The sequence below is a fragment of the Uranotaenia lowii genome, chromosome 3 (genome assembly GCF_029784155.1).
Source record: "Uranotaenia lowii strain MFRU-FL chromosome 3, ASM2978415v1, whole genome shotgun sequence".
Classification (NCBI taxonomy): Eukaryota; Metazoa; Arthropoda; class Insecta; order Diptera; family Culicidae; genus Uranotaenia; species Uranotaenia lowii.
This window is the reverse complement of record NC_073693.1, coordinates 353,083,334-353,102,733: the sequence shown is the minus strand read 5'-3', so window position 1 is coordinate 353,102,733 and position 19,400 is coordinate 353,083,334. Positions and strand designations below refer to the sequence as shown.

General features: G+C 40.4%; 5 protein-coding genes across 5 annotated transcripts; 3 read left to right on the top strand and 2 right to left on the bottom strand.

Annotated features, from left to right (window-relative positions):
• Positions 1-40: 40 nt before the first annotated feature.
• Positions 41-1,517, top strand: LOC129751898 (O-glucosyltransferase rumi homolog). The gene is given in 4 exon segments (XM_055747664.1): positions 41-292; positions 354-1,105; positions 1,107-1,154; positions 1,156-1,517. Coding segments are annotated over 4 exon segments (1,203 nt in total). The 5' UTR covers positions 41-150; the 3' UTR covers positions 1,417-1,517.
• A 3,801-nt stretch (positions 1,518-5,318) lies between these two features.
• Positions 5,319-9,784, bottom strand: LOC129751896 (uncharacterized protein DDB_G0284459). The gene is made up of 4 exons (XM_055747661.1): positions 9,588-9,784; positions 6,738-9,510; positions 6,371-6,649; positions 5,319-6,306 (listed from the first exon to the last, which is right to left on the bottom strand). The coding sequence occupies exons 1-4, from the start codon at positions 9,624-9,626 to the stop codon at positions 6,050-6,052; spliced, it is 3,348 nt and encodes a 1,115-aa protein (XP_055603636.1). The 5' UTR covers positions 9,627-9,784; the 3' UTR covers positions 5,319-6,049.
• A 2,823-nt stretch (positions 9,785-12,607) lies between these two features.
• On the top strand, positions 12,608-13,684 carry LOC129755703 (GPN-loop GTPase 3). The gene is made up of 2 exons (XM_055752318.1): positions 12,608-12,750; positions 12,814-13,684. Exons 1-2 carry the CDS (start codon positions 12,706-12,708, stop codon positions 13,657-13,659), a joined length of 891 nt encoding a protein of 296 aa, XP_055608293.1. The 5' UTR covers positions 12,608-12,705; the 3' UTR covers positions 13,660-13,684.
• An 11-nt stretch (positions 13,685-13,695) lies between these two features.
• LOC129755702 (polymerase delta-interacting protein 2) lies at positions 13,696-15,893 on the bottom strand. The gene is made up of 3 exons (XM_055752317.1): positions 15,536-15,893; positions 14,754-15,429; positions 13,696-14,335 (listed from the first exon to the last, which is right to left on the bottom strand). The coding sequence occupies exons 1-3, from the start codon at positions 15,634-15,636 to the stop codon at positions 13,910-13,912; spliced, it is 1,203 nt and encodes a 400-aa protein (XP_055608292.1). The 5' UTR covers positions 15,637-15,893; the 3' UTR covers positions 13,696-13,909.
• A 145-nt stretch (positions 15,894-16,038) lies between these two features.
• LOC129755701 (dual specificity protein kinase Ttk) lies at positions 16,039-18,863 on the top strand. Its single transcript, XM_055752316.1, has 6 exons — positions 16,039-16,387; positions 16,448-16,501; positions 16,557-16,625; positions 16,688-17,732; positions 17,806-17,912; positions 17,974-18,863. Exons 1-6 carry the CDS (start codon positions 16,311-16,313, stop codon positions 18,629-18,631), a joined length of 2,010 nt encoding a protein of 669 aa, XP_055608291.1. The 5' UTR covers positions 16,039-16,310; the 3' UTR covers positions 18,632-18,863.
• The last annotated feature ends 537 nt before the right edge of the window (positions 18,864-19,400 follow it).

The following is a 19,400-nucleotide window of genomic DNA, read 5'->3' as shown; positions in this document are numbered from 1 at the left end:
ATGAAACAAAAAAGACGCAAACAAAAATAAAATTTATTTTACAACTCGGCGGTTTCATTCCCGATCTCATAACAGAAAACTTTCAATCGGTCACTTTGGAGAGTGACAACCAGCAAAGCAAAAAAAGCTTTTTAAATCATAAACAGTATTATGAAGAATCTCACTGAATTCTTAGTAATAATTATTTTATTATTTGGGACAAGTGATGGTGATGATGGAATGTGTATGGCCAAGGAACCCTCCTGTTCTGACGCTCCTAAAGAAGAATCCACGGTAAACTTGTACAAAGATGGTAAGTTATATCTTAATTATATTGTAAAGGCCTGCGCTGGATCAATTTTTCTAATCTACAGCCGATAACAAATACATACGATTGATCGAGGAAGCTATTGCTTCCTACGAACCGTGCTACTACAATAATACCTGCTATCTGGATACGCTTAAAAAAGATCTGAAACCATTTGCTTCCGGGATCAGCAAGCAGATGATAGACCGAGCAGCAAGCTACGGAACGAAGTACCAAATCATCGACCATCGCCTGTATCGACAGAAAGATTGCATGTTCCCGGCCCGTTGTTCTGGTGTGGAACACTTCATAAAACCTCTCCTGACCAAGCTGCCGGACATGGAGCTGGTAATAAACTGTCGTGATTGGCCACAGATAAGTCGTTACTGGAATCAAAAGGACCCCCTTCCAGTTTTATCATTTAGCAAAACTGATGAATATCTAGACATCATGTACCCAACCTGGGGGTTCTGGGAAGGTGGACCAGCCATTTCTCTATATCCAACAGGTCTGGGCCGCTGGGACGAACACCGAAGTTCAGTTCAGAAAGCTGCCAAAAAATGGCCATGGGAAAGCAAGAAAAATCAAGCTTTCTTCCGTGGCTCCAGGACATCAGAAGAACGAGATCCATTAGTTCTGTTGTCTCGCAGCAACCCAGAACTGGTAGATGCCCAATACACCAAGAATCAAGCTTGGAAGTCTCCGCAGGACACGCTGAATGCCGAACCAGCTCAGGAAATTCGTCTGGAAGGTCATTGTCAGTACAAGTATTTATTCAATTTCAGAGGAGTTGCAGCCAGTTTCCGCTTCAAGCATTTGTTTCCTATGCAAATCGTTAGTTTTTCACGTGGGTGACGAATGGCAGGAATTTTTTCTACCAATCTTTAAAGCCATGGGTTCATTACGTTCCGGTGCCTGTCGGAGCAAGCCAGCAAGATTTGAGTGAATTGATAAAGTTTTTTATTGAACATGAACAGCTGGCAAGGGAAATGGCGATTCGTGGATTCCGCCACATTTGGTATGGATTAAAAATGGAAGATGTGGAAAGCTACTGGCGTAAGCTGCTAAAGCGCTACGGCAAGCTGATAAACTACAAGGTCAAACGAGATCCGCAGTTGATGGAGGTGTAACTAAGATGAGATTAAAGAGAAAACATTCCATTTGAAAAAAATACGCTTTAAGTAAAAAAAACGATCATTCATTTGAATAAAGTTCATCTATGTATTTTTCAGTATTTTGTGTTTAACTTTGAATATGTGTTAATATTTAATGAAAAAATAGTAATTGTAGTTCAAAATGTTCTGCATTTAATTTTGTGAATGAACTTTGTATCACACCCAAAAATTTTAGAATTATTGTTGACTTTACTTTGATTCGCACCACAAGATGTCACTTTTATGGATTACCTGCAGGTTGCCATGGCGCTTAAGCAACGCTTGGATTCAATGCGTTTGTTTCGCATTCGGTTCAATATTTGACCACTAGGTGGCTACATCTGATACGGGTTGGATTTAAACTTGACTCGCTAAATTTGAAATACTCAGAGCCCGGCTCCATTTTACTCAGAGATCGCCTTTGATATGAAGCAGCCGTCGCTTGATCTAAAACGACTCAGTTTTTCCGAGTAACGGCTACTCAGACGACACGAAAGTTGGCACTCAGCGAATTCGAGTGCTTGAAGGCTACAACTGAGTAAATGTTGATCAGTTAGTTCGAGGCCTTCCATCACTTTTTACGAAGTTCCTGATTTTTTATTCGAACCAATTTCTAATGGTAAATATTAACTAGAATTAACATTTTCTGGAAAATCTGACGTTTTTGATTTAATTACAGGGTGCGAGAATGGAATATGCGAAGAAGGAACACTACTTTCGAAGGTGCACTAGCAGCAGCAATTTAAGCTAAGCCACAATCCGGTTTCGGGGTCCCCAATTTGGTATTCCGGCGGATACCACTTTATCATCCCGATGAGAAGGCCGCTATTTCGGTGTAAAAAAGTGAAGAGGTGTATAAGTGTGATTTTAAAAAAATGTAAATTTGGTGAAAATTCAAAAAATTATAATTATGAAAATATAACCAATAAGCAAAATATATCCACTTTTTATTATAATGATCCACCAATCTAACAATATTCTTATTGATTTAACTGGGATTTACTATTCCTACGCGGAAAAAGCGGCGGAAATCCGTCCCGAAATCATTCGCGCATTCTGAGTAACCCCGACTCAGTTGTCGCGAAAAGGGCTGTTAGTCAGATCTGAGTAAAGGCCGTTTAGTCAGAACTGAGTAGGTGCGGTTTTGACGACAACTGAGTAGCCGTCACTCTGAACTGAGTAGCTGAAAGTTAGCGAGGACTAAATTTCCCTTTTAGTTGAACGTTTGTTCAACACTCTATTTCTCCTTGACTCAGATTTGAAGGAAAATAATTCAAAATGCACCAAAACTGGGAAAACTCAAATTTTGATTAGAGCGGTAAAACTCAGAAATGAATTGTAGGGGTTTTCGCGAATTCTGCACTCAGAAATGAAAAAAATATGAAAATTATTATATTTCAATAACTCCGATATTTCTCTGACATTAATATCCAGAAATATTAAAAAATAACTATTTCAGATATTTAAATTTATGCATCCGAATAATTTCTTGGCGTGTAATGATCCAATGCATAAAATTTAATAACCGAGAAATTATATATTATTTTGTTCAAACAAACGCTTTGTGCGTTTGAGTCCCAACTAAACGGGTATGAGCACATGCTAGATTCTTCAGTTGCTAAATGCCTTTCAACTTGACTGCATGCAGATTCCATTCTCTTTAAATATTTATCTGAATCGTATTTAAAAAGGATGGACTCAATTGCAGCATGTAATATTACCAGCGAAATGCACATGTTTTTATGCTATGGTCAATTATGCACATTGACCATAGAACATGGACGAAAATCAAACGATTTTCGTTTGGTTTTTCTGTTTATTTCTGCTTTAAGCGTTTGCCTTTACGTTACGGCTCAAACTTTTATTTCTGACCACCAGATGTCGTTCCATAACATTTCTCAATGCATAAATTTTAATCGCAGAAATATTTCCCAGTGAGAAATATCCCAGTAATTACACCATGAGAAATATCCGTGTGCGTAAAGAGGGAGATATGTGAAAATACCTAAAATATAACTGTTTGATATTTTATTTATTTCTGAGTGTGAGTTGTTTTTGTTCAGGGTGGTTTAGGCTTGTTCATGGATCGACCTGAATGAAAAAAAATCAAAAATTTATGAAATTTCAAAGCGGTTTTGAATGGAATTTCTGATTGCAAAAAGAAAAAGACGATTGTACGGTGTGTTTAGAAGATAGATGCGTGCATTTTTATACGGTTGGTTTTATTTTTACTACAAAAAAAAGTTAGTGCCACCGAGTCATTTGACCGCATCCATCCGGTGGAACTTCGTGCTGTCCCACTTTCACTCTGTCTAATTTCAGCTGATCTGAAAAGACAAGAAAAAAAAACACCATAGGTGAAAATGATTTGCACTTCAAAATTATGAGGAAATTATACTTACATTTGTGAATGATGGCTTCCGTAGAGATTACTGGAAGAAAAGATAAAATTGTTCAATTTTGTATTTCCTTTCGACACCACTTAATTTCTAATAGAAAATGTAATTAAAACTCACCTTGATTATTTCGTCAACTGTTTCCGACCATCGCATCCAAACAATCAACAATGGTTTTTGGAACTCTCTGAGTTGTTTTCATCTATTTTGTTCGAAAACGTATGCGTCTTCGCTAAGTTCCAGGCTTTGAAAGTCAATAGATGAAAACAACTCAGAATTTTGATGGATTTCAACTTAGTTGTTTTCATCTTCATGTGCGACCGCTGAACCGAAATGAATCAGTCTCTGAATAATCTAAATTTACCGTGAATGGCTCAGCTGAACATTCTTGCTCCAGCCAACAGATGACGCTGCCTTCAATATAGTTATTATTAATGTAAATTTTCACACCCGAGTAGGTAATAAATGGTCGGGGTTCGACCAGACCGAACTGAACGCCATTAGCATTTTTTCGAGTTGCTTGAGTATGATGTACAAATATTTTAATTTATAGACGAAACCTGTAAAACTTTTCAAGCATTATCAATAGTTTCTAATCCAAGGAACAAATCCCATTGAATTATTTTAGATGTTTCGGTCGCGCATAAAAATAACAAGAGTTTCAAAATCTGCAGTCTACAAATTTTCTCATGGCGTTCAGTTCGGTCTGGTCGAAGGCAGGCCAAATGTATAAGGAAATGTATTTAGTAGCAAGTAATAAATATGATAATTAAGAAATTTAAATTTCCTAAATTTTTTTTTTCCAGGGAATGCTTATTCGTTTTTTTTTTCAAAATTAGTAATTTCAATAAAAAAAGGCAAAAAGTAGTATTTTCTACCTGTCCAATCAGATTTAGAAAAAAAAACAATTTCAAATCTGTCCACGTGGATATCCGGGGAGGGGGTAGGGGTTTGCCAAAAGTCCACGCTTGTCCCCGGAGGGGGTCAAAAATCTCATTTTCTGTCCACGTGGTATCTCAACGGTACCTTATTTTGTCAATAACTCAAAAATGCAACAAAATTAGTGTATCTAACTTGGTGGAAAGATGAAAATCCAACTGGTCTTGCATGTAGTTTAGAAAACCTTCTAGAATTGTTTTTATTCCGATTACCCGTTTCCGTTTTCACCGCGGATTTTTTATCATGGCGGGGGAATCGGAATAAAAACAGTTCTAGGAGGTTTTAAACAATAAGACCATTTGCATTTTCATCTTCCAACCTTTCCCCTATTGATTCCACCATGTTATCTAGTTTAGGCGCGTTGTTGAGTTAATGAAATAATATTTTTCACGTTCATTTTCACGAGAAGCGTAAATGGGCTTAATATGTTAATAATTAATGTTCAATGGATATCAAGAAAAAAAATTGCAATAAGGTGTTGTAAAATTTTAAGTTGTAGATACTGTGGGATTGTTCGGAATAAAAATACGGCGGTGCAGTGAATTTCAGATGGGCAAAATTAATATTATATTTGTAATTTGTTTTATTTTCCTCTTTTAATTAACCTTTCAAAACTAAGCGAACCGGCAGGGTTAATAAGGTTGGTTATCCTAAGCTGTATATTCAAGAGTTTGCATAATTTTAACGTGTTGTTGTTCACTGCTGATCTATCAAATAATCGGTTGATCGAAACTTCCTTCAAAGTAAGTGCATGCTTGTGATCGGTTCTTGCTAGTTCAAACTAACTGCCGTTTGATAGTTCACGAAATTATAATAATAATTCTTCGCACGCCAAACAAATTATAGTTTATTTTTAATCATTCATAATTCAAGAGCATAGAATTGGAAATGTCGTTATTTACAGGACGATCTAATGGTTTAATGTTGCCAATAGATGGTACTTGTGTTCGTGATCATTCGGTGCTTTCAAGACAATTTTGTTTCTCCTATTTTTTCTGGTTCCAAAATATTTCTCTACGCTGTTGTACGCAGCTAGCGGGTAAGTCCACGATTCAATTCAGATAAATTAAAATATAAATATCTACCGCTTAGAACTAGGAAAACAATGAAACACTTCAAATAGCTTATGCATAAGGGTTTGTTTGTAGCAAAGTGAAAATTGATAAAGAGATACTAATCCATACGCAGTATCCAACAAAAGTATCGCTCGCTGATCAAAGATAAAGAGTTAAAAACTTACAAATGAAATAAAATGCTACCCATCATCACCACAACTAGGCGGAAAACGGAGAAATCCATTTGAACTTATCCTTTGACGGGACCTCGTGGTAGTCGCTGACGCCACCTGCCGGTATATCCTGATGGTAGAAATTGCACTCCACCTTGTTCATGCAGTTTCTTCCGAAACGACACATCTTCGGGTGATAGTAGGGACAGAGCCCGTTCGTACAACCCGGATAAAATCTGCACAGCGCAGGCAATGGTTTGGCAGAGATGGATTTGTAATTCTGAACGGGTACAACTGATGACGCTGCAATAGAAAGAAATGGTTTAATGGTTTTGTAAAAGTAACGATAACAAAAGTTTCCACTAACCCAAAGGAGGTGCTACATAGCCCGGATGGCCAGCCATTGGTTTCGAGTGCATGTAGTTGCAATCCATCCGGACACAGGTTTTGTCGTACTTGCACATTGGGTGGAGGTACAAACATTTGTCACCAAACTTGCACCCCGGAAATGCCTTACAGTTGGTGTTGGGGTGCAAAAACTCGCAGGAATCGCCCTGGCGACAAAGTGGGAAATATTTGCAGCGTTCCTTGATAATGGCCTTGCTCTTCGAGAGATTATCGGTAGGCACTGACACTGAACTGAGTACTATTGGAAATGAAATTTGAAAACATAATTGTTGAACATGTTTCTTACATTAATTAGGTATAGAATTCTTTTTCCAGCAAATACTTACATGACGGAACATCGTCGAACTTCCTGCTCGACTCAAGCTTTTTGATTTTCTTACTCGGCGATTTGTTCTCACTTGAAGTGCCTACATTTCCCGAATTAGCGCCCGCGCTGTTTCCTTCTTTCCTCCGGAAATCCTCTTTGCCAAATCTGCGCTCCGATTCACGTTCTTTACTACGACGATCCTTTCGATTGTTGTTGTTATTATTGCTCCGATGATCGCTGCCACCCTCATCGTCATCCATCGAAATCGGAGCTCGTCTCTCCACCGGAGAACGCCGTTCCCGGTGCGTTCGGTCCCGATGGTGATTGTACACATCGCCATCGCTGTCCTCTGCCTCATCGTCATCTGTCAACTCGAACTGTATGGGTGATACGCGTTTGCGTTTCCGAGACGATGAATTGGGCTCTATTTTTTCGTAATCCGACTTGGACATATAGATAGGGGAGGACGAAACGCTATCATCGACCAGCAGCTCCTTGGTCCGTTGCATGAGTAGCTCGTTAAGGTCCGGCGGAGGAGATTTATTCCGGAAGGCAGACAGATTACTTGTGGAGCGTTTGGATGGTTTAGCGTTGTGTTCCTGTTGTGTAGACTCACGCTTTACTGGAGATTTTTTGCTGGATTTGGATCTTTTTTCTGGAGATTTTGAGTCCGTATTTTTATTTTCCTTGGTAGGTGCTCTTAAGCTGAATCGTTCCTTACGACGTTTGAGAGTTTCCTTATGTTCTTGATCATCTCCCTCTTGGGCTTGTGGAGGTGTGGCACTGCCTTCACTTGATGCGACTTTGGAACCAATACGATCTTTGATCGAGGGTTTAGACTTGGCGGTGGGTGGAGGAGGCGTATGGCTTGGCGAAGAACGAGAAACTTTCTTATATGCTCCATCTAAGGTTACGACAAACTTGGGATCATATTCATCGACATCGGATTGGTCGGTGTGCTTTTTGGAAGGAACGTATACATAGCTGTCACTGTCAGAGGCCACGGAATGGTTCGATATTGACACGGCAACCGGTTCCGGGATGTACTCATCGTTCGAATTGAGAATTTTTTGCAACTCGTCATCTTCATCATCTACTCCAAGCACTTGGGTGACGATATCTACTTCATCTTCTTCATCGTCCTCGAATTCATAACGTACATCAACCGGGGGTGTTCCTTCGCTTTTGCCACCAGGTATTTCAATTAACATACGGCGTGGACGAGTGCTGGAGTCATCTCGATTATTGATAGTTTTCTTGAGATTCGCTGCTGTTGACCGTTGCGCTTCTGCCATTGCTTTTAGAAGTAAATTCTTACTTGGTTGCTTGCTTTTCGGTACCTGCGGACGCGGTTGAATCTTTACCACACTAGGAATAGGAACTTCTAGTTCGTCCTCTTCTTTGTATTCTGGTTTCGATGGCAGAACATAAACACGTGATCCAATTCTTGTACGAACATCAGCGCCATTTGTAGTCCTACCGGTAGATCGATCTCGTGTCTTATCACGATCTCGCTCCCGGAGACGTTCACGGCTTCTGGTTCGATCTCGTTCTCTTGCTCGGTCTCGATCACGTCTACTTCGTGACCGTTCCCGACTGGATTCTCTTCTCGCTGTTGTTGTTCTTGACAAACTTGGTGGAGGCGATGAGCGTCTTCTATCTCGCTCTCGACTTCTACTGCGATTGACACGAGATCTGGCTTCCCGTGCCTTTGCCTGTTCTTCCATTTCTTTCCTACGAAATATGGGAACGTAAAGTTCTCTTTCTTCCCTACGATGAGCAGAAAGGCTTATGATAGTTGACTTTTTGGAAGACTCTTCGGGAACATTTTCTGGTGCAGATTTAGGTGCTGGTTCCGGTCTAGTTCCAAGACGTTCCATGATTGACTTTTTCTTTTGTGTTGATGCCACAGGAGGTGGTGGGGGAGTGTTGCTTTTTTCTTCCTCTTCTTTCGGCTCATGTCGTTTTACCACCGGTTCTACGGGGGCCAAATTGCGTTTTTCTTTACGTTTCGTAATAGTTGGCACACCCCCACTCTCGATGTTTTCTAGATCATCATCGTTAGCTTTAATGTTCAGAAAGTCTTCATCCTCCGATTCTTCAGAACCCATTGACTGAAGCTGCTTTTTTGCTTGTTTAATTTTTTGTTGAATCTCCTCCAACTCCTCTAATTCTTTTCGGTGTCTCTGGATAGCACTTTGTCCAGCAATTTCAGAAATTGTAGGAATATCGAATTCATTACCCATTCGCGAATTTGAATTCTCTCGCAATGGTGGCGTCAACTGCCGAGTATCTTTTTTCGTAGCGTTAACATCTACATCAAGATTTTTCTTTGCATGTTGAATCAATTGGTTGGCAAATACATCTTGTATAGAGCCTGCCCCAATCTGGGCCGGATGTGGTGGTGTATGTTCTTCTCTGGCCGACTCATCTTTTGACTCGCTAGTTTTTCCTTTTTTCTTAGCTTTTTTATCCTTCTTTTTATCTTTTTTATCTTTCTTATCACCATCCCGCTTTGATCCAGTCACATCCTTGGTCGCCTTCTCTCCGGAACTACTTGCAACTGCATTATTAGCCGGAAGTGTAACCTCTTCCAACTTCTGGAGCACTTGATGTAACCAACTCACGAATACATCTGTCTGCGACCCCAGAAATAGATTCAAATCGTCAACCATCTGCTGCCTCGAACGCTTGTTTGCAACCATAATCATCACGTAATCCGGCAGCTCATCATCGATGTATCCACTGGCAGAGCCTGTACCCAATTCGATCAATTTTGCCTTGACTGCGCTCTAGTTTATTTTCCAGCCATGAAATGAAAAACAAAATCAAACCTCCGTCCAAGCAAAAATGAAAAATCAAAACTTACCCGCATCTTCTGGCCAATTTCCGATCCCAGGGAATCCATTTTCGGTTGGTTTTCGGCTTGCAGCAATCAAGTTCAGACAATTATCACCTATTCAAGCAAAATTTTTTACTTTGTAACCATTTATTAGGTAAAAATTCTGAAAAAAATTTCCTTCAACAACACCACACAACACTTTTTTTCAAATAAATTTTCTTTTGCTTTTTTCTTGCACGTCTTTTGACGTTTCCAAACTTTCACCTTTTCTCAAAGCTCTTTAAGCAGAGAGGGGGCTTCGCAAGAGTTCGCAAGTATCTTTTTCTCGCTCACTCGCGTTACGTGTTACGATTCGAATGAACCACACTCTACACTCAAAAGAAAAGCATATAATAAAATCACTGATCATACTGACTGGACACTCGATTTCGTTTTCTGGATAATTTTTCCAACAGTACGCAATGTCGATTCCAGAGTGCGCATTGATCGATTTGAAGAAATGCTATCCCAGTTAGGAAATGCCACCCAACTTTAAAACAGGCAATTTCTACGGTAAAATCGGGCTAAACCGTACCATTTTTCCTACAGGGCATTTTTTGTCAAATTTTTCAGGTTCGCCACCTACCGTCGGTATTGCGAACCTGCAGAATCTGACAACAAAAAATTAGACAGAAAATCGTTGAATTTTTGTTCTAAGTGTCATGTCAGTGTGGTCAGTGGTAAAATTACTAAATCCGTGGTTTAAATCAAGGTGTGTATATATATTTTATATTCATTGAACAGAGTTATTGTTGTTTAAAATACCTCACGCATAGTTATTTTACAATGGCAATGGGCGATGGAAGCGAAAAATTATTCTTTCTTTCCTTAAGAAAAACGCCTTTAGAACTTTCAAAAGTTGGGTGAAATTATAGCTGCATCCCACTTGCACTAATGCAAAACCATCACCCAAATTCGTCAGCGCTTCCATCGCATATTGAATTCTGTTCAGTGAAATCTAGTCGAAACGGGTCGAAACAAGTAGAAATGGATTGACAGTTGATCACCTGTCTCTTTCCAATTGACTTCGACCGATTTCTACCAGGTCGAAACGAATCCTGCTACCGAGCTGGATTGGTTTCGACTAGTTTCTGCTTGCTCCATTGAACAACGACCTGGCTAATTTCAACCAAAACATTGGCTCGTTGAACATCTACCAAGTGACAGAAACCGGTTGAAACCGATTTTTACCAACCATTGGACGAATAAGCTTTCATTGAACAGACTTTGGGTGTGAGAAACGCAATCAGATTTAGCAATTGCCACGGTGTGCTCGGTGTGCTGGCGAGGTGCTTAGCCAAAATTAAGACTTTTAGCATGCGTATTAAAGCCTAGTACACACTAGGCAACTTGGACTGCGATTTCGGTTGCTGAGACTTGTTTTTGTTTACATTTGCATCTCGTCTCGTCTCAAGTCTCCCGACAAGTATGGGAGACCTTTAGTAACCAGGATGTAAACATAAACAAGTCTCAGCAACCGAAATCGCAGTCCAAGTTGCCTAGTGTGGACTAGACTTAAGATAGCACCGCTGCTATAGCTGAAGCTCTAAACACGGTGATAAATTCCAACAATAAATAATGTTTAATGTTTATTGTTAGGAGTACGTGAGCCTGTCAGTTATAAACTATAGTTCAGGTTAAGGATATATAACATAAGGATTTCACTAGTTGATGTTCGAATGGAGATGAAATAAAACCTAGATCTAATCTAAATACAAATATCTCTAGAGTACACTATTCAGTGCTTCCTTAAAACTACGTATAGGTTACTTGACTCTTTCACGGACATTGGCAGACTGTTCCAGTAGGAGGCACCGTACAGAAGAATACTCTTCTTACAGCTGGTTGTATGGTGTGGCAGGATAAAACATTTAGTTCTGCTGTTTCTGGCATGTTGAAGATGTTCAGTGAGATAGTCAGGAAGTTGGTTGCAGAATCCTTGTCGCATAAAGCATCCAATGCGAAGATGATAGTTGTCTAAAAGATCTCGACCTAAGATGCTTTTTCTCACCGCGCTGATACTTTCCCTTCTTTTAAGATTATAGATGAACCTGGAGGCAGATTTAAAGCAGCGCAGCAGTTGGTCTTTGAGTGCTGCCGATAGACCAGGGAAGTAGATGACATCTCCGTACAAGAAAATTGGAATAATTACTGCCTGGACTAGCTTCAGCCGAATCGGAATTGAAAGTACTGATTGGAATCGACGGAACGTTTTCAATGTAAAGTATACTTTAGAGACAATATCGTTGGTTTGGTTTTTCCATGTAAGATGACTATCCATTATGAGGCCGAGGTTTTTAACTTTTTCTTGAATTGGCAATGTTTGATTGCAGAAGGTAATTCTATCGCGTGGAATCAATGTGCCACTCTTTGAAAACACAATCGCTTGTGTTTTGTTTGGGTTGGGTGACAAATGATTGTGATAGCTCCATTCTTCGATAGCGATAAGATCGTTATTGATCTGTCTGACTAGAGAGTCGATGTTAGATTTAGGACCACTGACGTAGACTTGCAGGTCGTCAGCGTAAAGCTGGTAATTACACTCTAGCGCGGATGGTAGGTCATTTATATAGAGGCTAAATAACAAGGCACTCAAGCAGGAGCCTTGGGGAGTTCCATCTTTTAAGATTCTTACGGAAGATTCTTGATTGAAGCATCGGACTGTTTGGCAGCGTTGGCTCAGAAATGATGATATCATCTCGCAAGCAGGAGATGTGAAATAATTATAGTAAAAGATCCTATTTATCTTAAAAAAAATACCAACTTTTGAATGACTTTTGTTTTATTTTAATTGAAGAAACCATGTAACATTTACCTTCTACATCAGTGAATGGAAAAAAAGTATTATGTACTATTTTGAATGCGAAAAAGATAAAATTAACCTTTTTGCTAGATAAAATTTACCGAGAAAGATGGGTGAAAAAAATAACCTCTGATTCTCGGTAAATTCACCATTTTATAATTTTCCGTGTATGTGCTATGCATGAATTCAGTATTCATTTTCGGAATTTCAAAACATTTTTGCGCAGATTACGGTTCCATGCCTGATTTTACCTTTATCAATTTCCAAACGTTTTACTGAAAGCCGTATTTAGTATTTCCAACAATGAGGTACGGCCAGCTGGTAATGGGACCCGCTGGTAGTGGCAAGGTAGTACTGCTATTAAATAAGATATCATCAATGTAATACAGCAAGATTGATCTTTTTCATCAGTCCACATATTGCGCTACAATGCAGCGGCACGGTTACGATGATAAACGACTCATCAAGGTGGTCAATCTGGATCCAGCAGCTGAGTCCTTTGATTACCAGCCGTTCATCGATATCCGAGATCTGATCCAGCTGGACGATGCCATGGAGGATGAAGAACTCCATTACGGTCCGAATGGAGGACTTGTGTTTTGTATCGAGTACCTACTGGAGAACTCGGATTGGCTTAGAAACCAGCTTTGTGGAGTTGCGTCGGATGACGAGGGCGATGCGGATGTCGAAGAACCCGATGATGATTACATTATATTCGATATGCCTGGTCAAATTGAACTGTACACACATTTGAAGGCCGGTCAACAGCTGGCAAAACTGTTGGAATCGTGGAACTTTCGGCTCTGTTCGATTTTCCTGATTGATTCTCAGTTTATGATAGATGGATCGAAATTCTTGTCTGGCACGTTGGCTGCGCTGAGTGTGATGGTTAACATGGAATTACCACACGTGAACATCCTCAGTAAGATGGATTTGCTGAGTAAAACTAGTAAAGGGCAACTTGATAAGTATTTGGAACCAGATCCACACGCCTTGCTGGGTGAAGTTTCCAGTGAATCTTCCTGGGGTCGTAAGTACCGGAAACTTTCCGAAACAATTGGGCTTCTGATAGAAGATTTCAGTTTGGTACGTTTTACACCATTAAATATTAATGATGAGGAAAACATTGCTGATTTGTTGCTGATGATAGATAACGTTATCCAGTACGGAGAGGATGCAGATGTGAAAACACGAGACTTTGATCCTCCAGAGCCTGACGATCTGGGCGAAGACAGTGATAAATACTACCAAGAATAAGGAATAAATTTCTTTCTTATAACTACTGAGCATAGGTTTCATTTCCACTCGCAAAGTTTATCTAATTGCATTTCTGAGGGTAGGTACATGTCGTATAATTGGAGATTTGAATTATATTTACAACAGCAGAATTATCGTCACTGAATTCGTCGCTCCCGGGATAACTTTTATTTCAATATATAGGTTTCAAGACAAAACACTCTCTCAGAGATAAAATATTAAATAAGGGGTTAACATTACCTTAACGTCATCAAAACAAGACGTCACTTTTTGAGCTGGGTCCCCCGGAATTGCTACCATCCCCTGGGCCCGTTGGTGTCGAAAGAGAAGAGGAGTCACCTGTTCCCCCTAGATTCGTGGGGGTGTCGTCTGAAGAATTGCCGCTATCATCGGGTTTACTCTCAAGGGAAAAGGGCGGAATACGGCAATCGAACATGTGGCCATCCTCCCGTTCCATGCGGAAGGTGCCCCACATATGGCCGCTCGGTGCCTGCAAGCTGACGTGTGAGCTGTATTGGAAGGCTGGCAACCGAGGACTCAGCACCGGTTCCTGACCAACTACACCGCGACCTCGGACCGTTTCCAGCGTACCAGACAGGGAAAATATTCTCCAGTGCCGTTCTCTTAGCTGAACGCTCAGCTCGCCAAGGTTTTCTAGGCGGATGCAGTAGCGCCACTAGAAGAGTAATAGATTGTTATATGGTACCTATTTGCAAGAATTAGTTTACGGGGTTGTATACTGTTTACCGGATTTCCATTTACCGGAACATACGAATTTCCGGAAAACTTTTTGCCGCATTTTCTGCTATAATATGTAGAGATTTGGATTCATTTTTACGAAAACAATTCCCCATAATGAAGAATTTCCAGAATTTCAATCGGCAGAAAGAACTATTTCCTGCAATTTTTTACCCCAGCCTTCTTATTCCGGTAAATGGTATTCCGGCCGGTTAATGTCAGTCCGGTAAATGGTACATTCCGGTTAAAAGCAGTCCGATAAACAGTTCATTCCGGTTTATGAATTTTTGATGAACAGCAGTCCAGTTAATGGTTTTCCGGTGAACGATATACAACCAGTTTACGAATACACTTACCCAATAAACGGAAGCAGCCGGCGTCTCACGGCAGCCCATATAAAATGGAATAACCGTAACTCGTATTCCTTCGGTTGTTTCCTTGTGCACATCGGAAAGTTCCAACCAGGGGTGGTTTTTCTTTTGCCATGCTCTTAACGTATCCTGAGCACTAAACGGCGGATCTTTATCCGGTTGATGGGCAAGAAACTTATCAAACAGTTCATGCTGCAGGGGATGCTGCTCTCCGGAACTATAAGGTAGTATATCTTCATGAGCAACGTAATCCAACCCGGGTATGGCGTACAAGCTGCGACTCGATTCCTGATTACCCAGAAAAGTGACGGCTTCCGTCTGGGCCCGAATGTACGGGCAGTCTCTTTGATCGATAAGCACCTGGTAGAAAGTGTGCGTTTTTTTCTGTACCTCTTTGTTCGTGTTCGGCGGAGCAGCCGAAGTGTTTTCGGTTTTTGCGGCCGCCGTTGGTGCTGCTACAGCCTCTGTGTTGTTGTCAGTCCCAGAACTGGGCTCTCCTTGGCCGGATTTGTTCTGCGCCGGAAGATCTCTATCGTATACTCTTGCTAGCCATGGGAACAGTATAACGCCGCGGTATCCAAATACACGATGCAAGAACAGCTGGCCGGTTTCGTATTTACCCTGTGCCTTGGGCAGTTCCAATTTCCCGACTTCGGCCAACCTGAAACCGGATGAAATTTATTAGGAAATTATATAATCTTCTACGCGGTACTTTCGAGGATTTAATGGGACGATTGATTATTGTTATTTCAGTGGCTCATACTCACCGGGTGTTGTACTGATCTGAAAGCGAGAAACACCGGACAGAAAGTTGGAGGTAGACTGGACGCAACTGACGAACGATCTTCTGAGTCAAAAAGAAACCCATTCTGGATTTTCCTTCGATTATACCGTACTGTTTTGTATCGTATTATTTTTCTTTGAAATCGAGGTTTGATGATCCCTTTTGCTGTAGAAACTTCAAGCGTTGGAAGACTGCGCCTAAAATCGAAAGTTTTAGTATAATATCAGCTGCCCCTATCGGCTAGCGGAGCAAATTTTTCTCTTGAATTTATGCACGACTGTATTTTCCCTTTTTTCGAAAACCTGGCAAAAGCAAACTTTCTCAACTGTCAGATGAAATGAATTTTGTGCGGGTGTTCATCTGCACTCTTAAATGAATACCCTTGAAATCAGGGTAACATTCGACAGCTTTTCTGCATGAAAAATCACCCCTCACAAAAGAATTTTAACTTTATTGTGTTGGTAGCTTCGACAATTTCAAAAAATGTCAAAAGATCAAAAACATTCACTCCCCTGCACTGCACGGTTAGAGGAATTGTGGGAAAAAAAAGCCGTTTGATTATCCGAAATTAGATGGACAAATTGCACAATTTGATTCGATTACGAGTTGCTGCTTTGTATTTTAACTTAAATTAAGTGAAGAAAATTGCCATCGATTCGTCAGTTCGTGTTTCATCTCCTCCCCCGAAGCGCGTACCATAGTCTGATGCTGGTATTCAGCAACAGGATAACGAATTTATTGATACTCCATCAGTGGCCATGGATAACTCTAATGCGGAGAATATACTGCAGAGTTCCGTTATAGGTGTTGATTGCAGCAGTATTTTGTGGAACAGGTCTTATTTGCTTTGCTTTGGTCGAACATATTTGATTTGAACTTGGTTATTATTTTGCAGAGAAAAAGATTCTTCCGAGGAGCGGTCTCCGAAGTTTTGTCGAGCAACGAGAAGGTATTTTTTGAGGGTTTTCAAAAAAGTTAAACGATTGATAGCATTCCTTCTTCAGTTTTCAGCCCAAACGAGTATCAGAACTTCCGCCGCTTGAATCGGAGTCAGATTCCGACGATGATAATAAGTAAGTAAAGGGGCATCTCGTCTCAGAAGAAATAGACAATAATATTATTTCCATAATTCCAGCTTGAATTGTGCAATTTTGAACGATTCCTTTCTACTGACCCCATCGAAAACTATTGAAGAAGTCAGCAGCTCGTCAGCAAATGCACAGAAATCGGTAACGACGACTGAACCCACGAAAGGTAAAGAGAACGTAACTGAACGTCCGGCTCGGAAAAAACTCGATGACGTACTGGCGAAGCAAACGGGTGATCAGCCCCAACAGGAGTCCGCTCCAAAAGCACCCCTCAAGCGAGTACCTTTGGTTGATCGATCGCAGCTTGAGAAACAGTTCAGCATTTTCAACACCCATGACAGTACAAAATCTTCGAAAATGCAAGATTCGGGCATCAGCATTGCTAGCTCCACAATTTTTTCGATACCGGAAAACGTTGCCGATATCGAAACGAAACAACAACCATCTGTCGAGAAAGTCATTGAGGGCGAGTCCACACCAATGGTTTGCGAAAATCATCCAAAAATCCAATCGCCCCCAAAAGAATGCCCTGAAATCAGTGACAGAAATCGACATTTGTTTGTAACGCCGGGCGATAAGTTAAGTCTCAATCATGCTCGAGGGACTACAGGTAGAATGCTTACCTCTACGGCCAACCGAAAGTCCCGCAATACGCTTGAAAACGAATTCAAATCCCAAAAGATCTTATTTGCAACACCATTGTCAACAGGACTGGCCCGACCACCGGTTTCGGCAAACGACAGTTTATCTCTTTCACTGGTAGACACACCCATAAAATCTAAGGATCGTCCTTTGTCACCAATCAAAGAACAAATACGTCCTTCGAAACGTTCAACCGAAGATCTTTTCCCATCGACGCCGGCACCCGAAAAGCGATTATCACCGGAACCGCGAGATGTTCCTCCAAAATCGAACGAAATAGCTGGAAGCAGTAAAGAGTCTCTCCCAACGGTGATGCCGGAATCGAAACCTTCACACATTGTTACTATCAACGGCAAAGACTATCAAATAATGAAAAAACTTGGTTCAGGTGGCTCGAGTTCCGTGTTCTTGGCCAAACAATCGAAAACGGGGTTGGAATGTGCACTAAAGGTATTTTTTTAATTTGTCAGAAGATCACTTTAGAATGAACGTAAGACTGATTTTTTGTTTCTAATATTTCCAGCTAGTGAATTTGGAAGGTGACGCCAGTCTAGTGGAAGGTTACCTAAATGAGACGAAGCTTCTGGCCAAGCTACAAGGAAATGAAAACGTTGTTGCTTTGTACGATTAGTAAGTTAAGCTTCTGTCTGATCGTACATTCTGAGTATTGATTAATATTTCAACATTTTAGCTACCACATTCCCGATTCCAATCAGCTGTTTTTGGTGATGGAGAAAGGAGACTCCGATTTGCACAAAATACTGCAAAACTATCGAAAAGACATTCCTCTATTCTCGCTGATGCAAATCTGGTATCAGATGATACAGTGCGTTCACTACATTCATGAACACGGAGTCATCCACTTGGACCTGAAACCTGCAAACTTCCTCATGGTCAAGGGACGGCTTAAGTTGATCGATTTTGGTATTGCAAGTAATATTGCTTATGATTCGACCAGTATCATGAAATTTTCCCAGGCAGGAACATTCAACTACATTAGCCCGGAAGCACTGATCGATACATCAACGGAAAGTAGTCCAATCAGTGCCCAACCGAAGATTCGAATGTCGAAAAAATCGGACATCTGGTCACTAGGCTGCATCCTGTACCTGCTGCTGTACAAACAGACGCCATTCGCCCACATCAAAAACATTCACACCAAGGTGAACATCATTACGAATCCAAATACTGTCATCGAGTATCCGTCCCTTCCCAGCTACTATCCACCAATGCTGTTGGAAATGCTGCAAAAGTGTCTCAGATACGATCCTAAATCGAGAGCTTCCACAGCCGAACTGCTGGAGTACCCCTTCGATATGGTGATACCGTTGTCGGCACTGGCCAAGTAATCTACCTATACGTGATTTAACTTTTAAAAGCTCCTTTGTACATAACTGCGTTGATGCAGCTTCATTTTTTAAAATAACAAGATAAAACCGATTGCAAATATTTATTTTTTAAAAGTTTACCACTTAACGGATTCTAAGAAAGTTTATCTTTTACACGACAGCGATCAGCATTATAAAGAATAAACGAATTTATGCGAGAGCTAGATATATGTTTTTTTTTACAGAAATCGAATACCTTTGTTGTTTTTATCATCTGATATCACAGAGATTTTATACCATTTAACCAGATAAGCAGTCTTCGATTTTATGCTTGTTTCACTGGTTCGTTAGTAAATTTTTCGATGTGTTAATAAGGGCCATAGTGAGCATCAGTCGCTTATAACAAACGTAAGAAGATCCGCTGCACTTAAAATCATAAGGAATCATAATCCGATTATTGTTTTCATGTGTTCTTTCAAAAACAAGCTATTCCAACATTATATAAGTATACAGTTGTTATAAGTTTCTTCTAAATGTCTAGAAATTACGTCTTGTGACGAGTCTTATAAGCGAAAGTATCTATATGTTTAAAACCTTAACAGAGCAACAACGATATAATCATTGTTTGGTTTTTACACATTCTACGAAACGACGATATATCGTTGTCCTGTGCTGTTAATGTTTAGGATATGAAAAACTTACTTCAACGCTTGAAGTGACCTCTTTCTGTTACTAAAATTAACCGATGGACACCTGTTTTTTCGTGCAACTGTACATTCGGGCGTTTCTT